At 40.8% G+C, this 10,393-nt stretch overlaps 1 protein-coding gene across 1 annotated transcript; it reads left to right on the plus strand.

Annotated features, from left to right (window-relative positions):
* The first annotated feature begins 4,960 nt into the window (after nt 1–4,960).
* On the plus strand, nt 4,961–10,024 carry LOC121578710 (cysteine and glycine-rich protein 1-like). Its single transcript, XM_041893096.2, has 6 exons — nt 4,961–5,220; nt 7,643–7,752; nt 8,318–8,486; nt 8,813–8,942; nt 9,344–9,437; nt 9,642–10,024. Exons 2-6 carry the CDS (start codon nt 7,644–7,646, stop codon nt 9,716–9,718), a joined length of 579 nt encoding a protein of 192 aa, XP_041749030.1. The 5' UTR covers nt 4,961–5,220; nt 7,643; the 3' UTR covers nt 9,719–10,024.
* Nucleotides 10,025–10,393: the final 369 nt, after the last annotated feature.

A 10,393-nucleotide genomic window follows, 5' to 3' on the forward strand; every position in this document is an offset into this window, starting at 1 on the left:
TTCCACATTGGGTGAGGCGGGTTGCAGGAAAGTATATTTAGTTAAAGGATGGAAAGTGAAAACAAAAAAACAGGCTATTTACACGAGGACATAACAGAATACACGACCGCACTGCTACGCCATCTTGGTTATTGCCAAGATGGTAGCAGGCGTAATTGAATTAGCTTTATCCCTAATAACCGGATACATCCAATTGTTGGCAGCTCTGCTAAGGGTGGTGTACTGGAGTCCTATCTTTAAAATGTTGTCATCATTTAGGCTAATAATCTAACTCAATAATCTAACTCAATCCCCCCCCCCCTACCCTCCCCACGTGTAGTGTAGTGCTAGGGCAAAAAACAAAATGTGCACCCAGGGGGGGCCCCAGGACCAAGTTTGGGAAACCTTGCTTTATATGACTGGAGACATTAGCAGAGTCTTTTTTAATATGACAAAAATTACAAGGTAGCCTATACTCTGCTGACACTGACAAACATATCAATAAAAATGACGTTGTCTGCAACTATCTAATAGGCCTACGAAAAGGGGAGACACAAATATTATATGACGTCCATCTATGCTGACACAATGATAAAGACAGTGAAAATGCGCACTCCCCTGGTACCAATGAGATAGGCTACTGTTCGCTCAATTAAGTTGAGCATTTTGATAACTAGATTGGAGTCTTTTCATTGTCTTCTCTTTACAGCAATAGCCATTTGCTTTTCAAACTAGGTTTTCCCGCAATTGTAATTTGAAATATAGCGATATGCCTGGCTTTCACTGACATTCACAACTCAACAATCATCTATTTGGTATTTGCCACGCGTGCTGCCAAAATTGCAGGCCCTTCTGACAGGCTATGTGATTTCTGTGATAAGATTTGCTAACATATAACCCATGGTATACCCTTATTCTCTTGGTGTAGTGGTTCTCAATCCTGGTTCTGGGAACCCAAAAAGGTGCATATTTTAGTTTTTGCCTTAGATTCAAATCATCAATGCTTGATGATGAGTTGCTCATTTGAATCAGCTGTGTAGTGCTAAGTTAAAAAATAAATTGGGGTCCCCAGGACCAGGATTGAGAACCACTGCAGTCTTGGGACATCCATCGGGACCTCTTCATCTGCAGACAGGCTTTCACAGCTCTCTGTATCTGAGGACAGAAAACATCAAAGAAACAGGGTTCATTATACTCAAATTAGACAGCACTGAATATTATGTTGCTGCTATCTCTGTCCTTAGTTTTTCTCTCTAGGGACTGGAACTACACAAAAGTACTTGCCCTATCCAGAGTAGCTTACTCTCTCTGTGAATAATGATGAGTGAGAAAGTTACAGACGCACAAATATCATACCCCCCACAAAATGCTAACCTCCCCTGTTATTGTAATGGTGAGAGGTTTGCATGTCCTGGGGGTATGATATTTGTGCTTCTGTAACTTTCTGACTCATCATTATTCACAATTCATGCAGGACTATCCGTAATCATGGTAGCATCCACAATAATGTAGAAGTGTTAAGAAAAATATTATATTCTTATTTTGAATAAAAGTGACTCCAAAATGACTACATTATTTACCATTCATTTCTATTGGGCACAAAATAATCTGAAACACAACCAAAACAAACAGCAAATGCATCCAACACGTTTTTAGAGTCACAAGCTCACAAGCTTGGTGTAATCATTGCGTGCTTTAATACACATATAAGTGAATTTGTCCCAATACTTTTGATCCCCTAAAACGGGGGGACTATGTACAAAAAGTGCTGTAATTTCTAAAGGGTTCACCCGATATGGATGGAAATACCCTCAAATTAAAGCTGACAGTCCGCACTTTAACCTAATAGTCATTGTATAATTTCAAAGTGCTGGAGTACAGAGCCAAAACAACAAAACCTTTGTCACTGACCCAATAATTACAGAGGGTACCGTATTTACCCATTTAATAACCAGACCTTCATACAAACTTGCTATGTTCAATTCTTGAAAAACTGAACGTGCTGCTATATACTGCCAGCACGCCGAGAAGCAAGCCACTCTGGGTGGCCGTAACAACACGCGGCAAGTTACCGCTGTATAGTCTACATTGCCAGTTAGCTTCCCCTAGCCATATGCCTGTACTGTTTGGTTTGGAATTAGGCCCATGCATATAATTAGCGAATCATTAGTTGATATGAGTAGCCTACTCACAGGTATGTTGAAAGAGGGTTTTCCTGGTACATTGTCTGCTTTAGGCATGTGGTTGTGATTATTATATTGAGGTAGTGTACCTGTTTGTCTTTTTACATAATTAGATTTGGCCCTTACCTAGATTGTGGGCCACATTGGTATGCTCCGTTTGACTATGCTTTAGGGGACTGCCTGGCTATATAATTGGGTGTGTTCCTCTGCTCACGTGTTGCTGATGTATGCAAGATCTTAAAACGCCCGGATAGGTATTTTACATAGCAATCTGGTGCCTGACGGCACAGTCGATGACGTGGCACACAACCATTGGTTGATGCATGCTACATCTGAGCAGGCGAACGCGACACACATTATGGTATTCTCTCTCTCTCTCTCTCTCTCTCTCTCTCTCTCTCTCTCTCTCTCTCTCTCTCTCTCTCTCTCTCTCTCTCTCTCTCTCTCTCTCTCTCTCTCTCTCTCTCTCTCTCTCTCTCTCTCTCTCTCTCTCTCTCTCTCTCTCTCTCTCTCTCTCTCTCTCTCTCTCTCTCTCTCTCTCTCTCTCTCTCTCTCTCTCTCTCTCTCTCTCTCTCTCTCTCAGCATGTTTGTCCCATTGAGGTATAAAATAACAGTTTGTCCCAACAAAAATACTGTATCTAGGCTAGGTAAAATTATTTTGCTCTCAAATGCTCCAAAATTCCCCAAAATTGTAGGCCAATTTAACTTGAGTTTTCCTAATGGCCCCGCCCCTGGAGAAAGTGAGTAATCCTTTCAGTAAACATGCTCAGTCTGCAATCATCATAACAAACACCTTATAAGGCAGCGTAGCCAAGACACAAACTTCACAGAGTGGGGAATGTCACAGACAGATCTAATATCATACTGCCCAACAATCAGAAGCTGTTTTATCTTCAATCAATGCAATACAATGTTTTCTTGGTAAGAGTCCCACATGCTGCCTGGGAAAAACATCTTGACTGTGTTTTACCTCAGTAAATGTTATTAGGCCATTGTTGATGTGACTGATTAGAGGTTATTAGGTTGGAGGCAGATACAGTAGTTAGGTCATGTATTGGTGCTGCTACCCATCACAATAAGAGGGCAGTTAAACCAGATTTTAGACGGAGGCTATCTTGGCTTCACTGCTGGTATGTTATTACGTTTAATCTCTTTCCATCACCACCCTCCCCTTTCCTTCCCTCTCTTTCTGCCTCTATCCCTCTCTGTCTAGCCTCATTTACGTCTTGCGCTAACATGTGAATTTTGTGATCTGATCAACATGATCCGATCACAATCTGATCAAGGTTTGTCGCATCTACACATTGTATTACAATGTGTCTCCTGTTCATCCACTGTGTCCACATTGTGACCAGATTAGCTAATGCCTCCCTGTATGCAAATTATTTGAAAGATTTCTTTAAAAAATAATATGAATGTATTTATTTTAAGACCATTACTGATGCCGTAAGTCAATGGTGCTACCACTCAATGATTTTAGAGGCTGGTATAATGACGACTTCAGGGTCATTCCACCAATTAGGTGCCTTTTGAGGAGTGTAACTTGGTGAAAAAAATTAAGAGCACATGTTTTCCCATCTCAAGAGGTTAAATAAAAAATTACTATAATAAGTGCCTATTAAGTGTAACAGGGTTGACCGGTACAGGGTTGACTGTAACAGGGTTGACGATTTCATCTTAAATCAGCCATGAATCCCCTTGTGACAGTGGGAATGGAAGCTTGTTGTGTGTAACAGGGATGGGCAATTGAACGGAATAAATGTTTTATTGTGAATACATGTCTAGCCTGTCTATCTATGCCTGTCTATAACGGTGAACTTGTTATGCTCAACTCGTTCCGTTTTCCACCACAAGACACCAGAAAATGGCCAAAAAGAGTATAACCAGCTTACACTATGATTTGACTATTAGATGTTCAATGTTTCTTTTGAAAAAAAATATGTTTTAAAGAAATAGTTGAACCATATTAAAACGAGTTCAGTTCACGTAACAGGTTGACCTTAAAATAAGGGACAGATTTTTTTTAAACCTTGAAATGAATCACTAATCACAATCTTCAGAAATGACTTTGTTAAAGCAACAAAATAACTAGGGCTTTACAATGATGGTGAAAACTTGGAGACATTTTGGGGTTAAGTGGGTAAAAATCTTCCTAGAACTCACAGAGGGACATGTCATAATGCTGCATTTTTTAACTTTAGTAAGTCTTTATTCATATAAAAGAATCAGATTTAAATGAATTTTCCATGTGGTCTATATTAGAGGACACTTCATTTAATATAACAGGCTTTTAAATTATATATTTGTGCACAATTTCTACTTAAAATATTTAAGGCTGTGTTTATTTTGTGCAGCGACCCTTAAATGGTTTGACCATCAAGATATTTTTTTACACTTGATTGATATCCAGACATAATGCGTGCCTGGCTACGCCTGGTGGTGGCCAGGAAGATCTCTATCAGATCACAATGGCTGTGTTTACACAGGCAGCCCAATTCTGATATTTTTTCCACTAATTTACCTTTTGACCAGTCACATCAGATCTTTTCACATCAGATCTTTTTCAGAGCTGATCTGATTTGTCAAAAGACCAAATAGTGAAAAAAATATAAGAATTGGGCTGCCTGTGTAAATGCAGCCAATGTGTCTTTTAATTGTCTACACCTGTCAAAAAAATGTGGGCACAATCAGAATGGACAAGCTCAGGGGTGCATGTTAGCACCAGGTATAAACAGGGCTTCTCTCGCTCTCTTTTTCCCTCTCTATTTCTTTTCTTTCTCTGCATCTCTCTAAATCTGTTTCTGCACATCTCTCTCTCCCAAACCCTTTTCCTTCATCCATCTAAAGCCCTTTCTTCCTCTCTTTTTCTCCTCCACTCTCTATATCTCTTTCCCAGTCTACGTGTGTACCCAGCAGACTCCTCCTCCTTAAGTCCCAGCTTGGTTTGTTTCTCTGAGTTCTTTTAGACTGAAGCCACCGCTGAACTGTTCTGAACTCCACTGTCAGAGATCACTTTACAACCAGAGAGTTTCGGCCCAGCCTCACACACTAAAACAGGTAAGATGGGACCATCTCAATACCTACCGGCTCCTGTAGCCACTGTTTTCATGATGTATAGCATATGGTAACAGGCCACAAAGAACACATTCAAAACATTTATTACTATCCAAGACTGCGCAGATTCTTCTGCTTTTTCACTTTCAAAGTGCAGGGCAGATCATATCTCATGTGCTAGAAACTCACAGGGTAAGGAGGGTAAAATAAGCTGTGGTAAGTAGGGAAGGAATGACTTAGTAGCTTGATCATAATTCTGTACAATAGATGAAGTGGTAGCTGCTATATGGTACTGTATATGTAATGAAAAGAGTGGTGATGACAGCAGCTTTTAGATCAAGATGATGACAGCAGAACACATTGTTAGATGTAAAATCACCAAAATGGGTCATGTTTTGGCTGGGTGCATTAATGGTTCTATTTCCTGAGCATCTGCAGGAAAGGAGTCACAGAACTCAGGAAATGATATGAGTAATGTCCGTGTAGAGGACTGTATGTAGAGTACGGCCAGCTTCCTATGAAATGTGTTGCTCAGTATTCAAGTTACACACTCAACCCTTTATACATGATAGCTGATGTCGCAATAACTTGTCTTGTTGTTGCAGTTATTTGGAGTGGTAAGTGGGATAGAGGTGATGTTTACAAAATACATCTTTCAGCGTCTGAATATTTCTATTGCCTTATTCTCTGTGTCTAAAGCCACCTGACCTGGTCAGTAGCATAGAGTGGCTGACTGGGGTCAGTGACTGTCTAAGGTCATGAAGTGACTGCTAACATGTGGTCTAATTGCATTTACATTTTGGTAATTTAGCAGACGCTCTTATCCAGAGCAACTTACAGGACCCTGTTTTTCAATTTTTGCCTAAAATGACATACCCAAATCTAACTGCCTGTAGCTCAGGACCTGAAGCAAGGATATGCATATACTTGATACGATTTGAAAGATTGATCCAGTGAAGCATTGCAATACTGGACTATTTTTGTATCAAGTATGCCCAAATGTGCTGAATTGGTCAGATACATTTTCAAGTACATAACTATAGAGATAATACAAATGTAAGTTTACACACTCCCAGGAATGTCATACATGATGGATCATTAGCTTATACACTAACTTTCACACATCTAGATGGCCGGGCGGGGTGAGTGTGGAGCCAAAGACAACAGGGGTTCAAACTGTAGAACCCAGTTCCTACATTTGAATATAAAAATATATTTTATCAAACAAAACTATGCTCATTTTATCTCTGGGACCCTTAGAATTACAAATCAGAGCAAGATTACTGAATGTAAGTACATTATTTACCTTCAGAGGTGAATGTATCAAACCAGTTGCCGTGATACGTTTTTTGTTGTTGTGCACTCTCCTCAAACAATAGCATGGTCTTTTTTCACTGTAATAGCTACTGTAAATTGGACAGTGCAGTTAGATTAACAGGAATTTAAGTTTTCTGCCCATATAAGACATGTCTATGTCCTGGAAAGTTTGCTGTTACTTACAACAGTCATACTAATCACATTAGCGCACGTTAGCTCAACCATCCCGTATACGGGACACCAATCCCATAGAGGTTAAGTGCCTTGCTTCAAGGTCACATCGACAGATTTTTTACCTAGTCGACTCTGGGATTTGAAAAAACACCCTTTCGGTTATTGGCCAACACTCTTAACCGCTAGGCTACCACAAAATAAAATGAATTTCCTGTTTACCCAAATGGAAGATTAGCACCTTCTGTCTGGGTGACATCCTAGATGGAATGCATATTTCAACAAGATGGATTGAAGTACAATACACTCATCCAACAGCAATTTATTATTTAAATTCAACAGCAGACTTGATAAGTTGAGTTAGGTCAATGAGTGTTCTGCATGAGTGGTCTGACACCTCCCTAGCCTCAGGAGGAACTTCGCATTTCATGAAAAGGAGAATAAACAGTGAAAGTGCCTGCAGGTACTGTAGCCAAGCCCAGTAGCAGTTTCAACTCAGGAGTGGCCTTATCATCACAATGTCTTCATTTTATGAGTACATTCCTAAGATGCCATAAGTTTTGAAGAAAGGATATCTACAGAGGATAACCAGGCTCTATTGTGTAAATACTGTATGTTCTCTCATTTGTAAAGTTCTTGATCACATGACCTGACCAGAAACTCAGAACCATAGTTATAGTCTATAACTGGTTCCACACACTTTTTCGTGGTCAAGTCACAAGGTCTGAAAAACCTCACATTGTATACACAGCTTCATGCATTCCTCATACTGTAGGTCTCCTACCATCCGATGCGTGTCAGGAACTCTAGAAGTGTATATATATATTTTTTTTTTCTTCTATGTGAGTAACTCCTCCCATTCAGTGTGTGTCAAACAGAAGGAACCACATACCTCTATTTCTATGTAAGGAACTAACTCTCCACTGTAACTCCGCAGAATGCCTTTGGGAGGAGGAAATAAGTGTGGCTGCTGCCAGAAGACTGTGTACTTTGCTGAGGAAGTGCAGTGCGAAGGGAAATATTTCCACAAGTCCTGCTTTCTGTGCAGTAAGTGATCTGATTGAGGTCATCCCGTTCTTTCATAAACCACCTTGACTGACTACTAATGTACCAATTATTCTGAGCTGACATTAAGAGCTCAGGATGGAATGTAAAGTCTTTGGCACTCAGAGGAAGCGGAGCGTCCAAAGGTTCTTGGTTCTCACTAGCACGTCCTTATTTGGAGAGAGAGAAATGGATGTGTCACAGGCCTTATATGGGAGAAAAGGTACCAGAGAGTGATCTGGCTCAGATGAGTGTTTGTTAGTTTGAGTTAACTGTGCGCATCTCTCGGCCCCAGAGTCAGTTTAACATGTGAAGTTCTAACACTGTGGTGATCCCATAATGTCATTGCAATGATTCAGACTCTAAAGAGTCAAATGTCGGAAACTACATGGTCTGTTGCTGATAAACATAACACAAAATGACCTCAGATTGGAAGACTGTTAGTATTGGTGTGTAGCTTCTAAACTCCTTTGCTGCTGCTGCTATGGCACAGCATTGACCAATCAGTTCAATGCTTCTAAATCTGTCTATTGTCTACCTCTCCCTGCCTAAAATATTCTGCTCTTAGTGGCATGTAAGAAGAACCTGGACAGCACAACGGTGGCCTGCCATGTGGATGAGATCTACTGCAAATCCTGCTACGGCAAGAAGTATGGGCCAAAAGGCTATGGATTTGGTGGGGGAGCAGGCACCCTGAGCATGGACACGGGGGCACATCTTGGAATCAGACCTGAAGAGTAAGGAAGTCATCTCAGAATTGTATGTACTCTCCATACAAATAGGTCTACCAGGGCTATTTCCACAGCACTGCTGATATTCATCATTCCCTTCTAATAAGTGACTTATTAGGACCTGGGACACGATTACATTAATTAATCAATCGATTAGGGATAAAGGAAAACCTGCAGACCTTGAGGCCTGAATTGAAAGTTGCTCTAAATAGTTTAATCATAACAAATCTAACCACTGTAAGTTTGCACACAGTGAGCTGTGTAGTGTTAATGTCATGACATATCCGGCAAATGCTTCCTCAAAGTAAGACCGTCTGTTTGTTCATCAACAGGCCTGCAGCCCACCGCCCCACCAACAACCCCAACGCCTCCAAGTTGGCCACCAAGTTTGGCAGCTCAGACGTGTGCCCACGCTGTGCCAAGGCTGTGTACTCTGCTGAGAAGGTGCTCGGAGGTGGAAACGTAAGTCAGAGTTTTGGGCTGATCCTGTTTATTGGAAGGGGAGAGCTACATTATGGTTAATCTCAAAACCCTGCTTCTCCTAAACATCATTGGGGGCAGTTTCCCGGACACAGATTAGGCCTAGTCCTGGACTAAAAAGCATTCTCCATTGAGCTTGCTGTCTGGTCCAGGACTATGTTTAATCTATGTCCGGGAAACAACCCATATATTTAACAGTACTACATGGCCATACTGTGTCATTGGTTGCTGTGGAGGTGCTGTCAACTGAAATGCATGATGGGGGATATCTAATCTGTGTTCAAATACTCTAATGGGAAGGTGGAATACCAGTTATTGTTGACACACTGCATCTGTGCAGCCCAGTGCTGAGACCAACCTTTCTCCTTATCTGTCTTTTCCAGTCCTGGCACAAGAGCTGCTTCCGCTGTAGCAAATGTGGGAAGGGGCTGGAATCAACCACTGTGGCTGACAAAGATGGAGAAATCTACTGTAAAGGTGTGTATACTCTATTCCTGATCTTCTACTGTGACTTGTTTTAGTACTCTTCATAAACAAATGTGTAGATAACTCATGGATTGCCTCAAAACAGAATTTAAATAAACTAGAGAAAATGCTAATACTGTAGTATCTGTTATCAATTTATCTCCTGTTGTGTGTAAATACATTATTATATAAAGTATACTACCTTTTCATCCACAGCATGTTATGCCAAGAACTTTGGTCCCAAGGGCTTCGGGTTCGGCCAGGGGGCAGGAGCTCTGGCACATGCTCAGTAGAGCTCAGGCCTCGTCAGACAGACTCCCAAACATTTGGACTGTAAATCCCAGGATTCCCCAGTCAACCTCTATTTAATCCTGCCGTCTCATTCCAGCTACTGTCATAGAGGCTCAATAGCAACACACAGTGCACAGCTTACCTATGTGCTTACCTTACCAGCAGAGTTAGCTGCTGCTGTTTTTTCTCTAAGGTTTGGCATTGAGGAGGTTAATAATCTGCATGAGACATTTTTTGTAACCTTTATGAGAGAACTAAGACTTTACAGTGTATTCATTTTGACCTAATAAACTCCAACCACAAGAGCATTCCTTTTTGCAATTTGAATGTACACAAAGTGAGTCACAGTATTTATTGACAGTAAGATGGACACACCCTGGTTTGTAGTGTTTGGCAGTTGGTGAGTTTGCTTAACGGGGCAATTTATCAGCGGCAGAGTAAAAGAAGAAAGTCACACAGTATTGTAGTCCAAGGCTATAAAGTCTGAAGACTTGCATTGATCTTATCGTATGAGATGTACTGTATCAAATACTGTGCACATTAAAAGGCAACAAAAAACTCTAAGAGAAAATAGCATTGTATTGAATTAAAACATGGTAATGTGGGAGAATTGTGTTAGAGAAATAGGCTTGAATGACAACCGCACATTTGGAAACAAACAACCCGATTTGAAATAT

Source organism: Coregonus clupeaformis, chromosome 12 (genome assembly GCF_020615455.1).
Source record: "Coregonus clupeaformis isolate EN_2021a chromosome 12, ASM2061545v1, whole genome shotgun sequence".
NCBI classification, from domain to species: domain Eukaryota; kingdom Metazoa; phylum Chordata; class Actinopteri; order Salmoniformes; family Salmonidae; genus Coregonus; species Coregonus clupeaformis.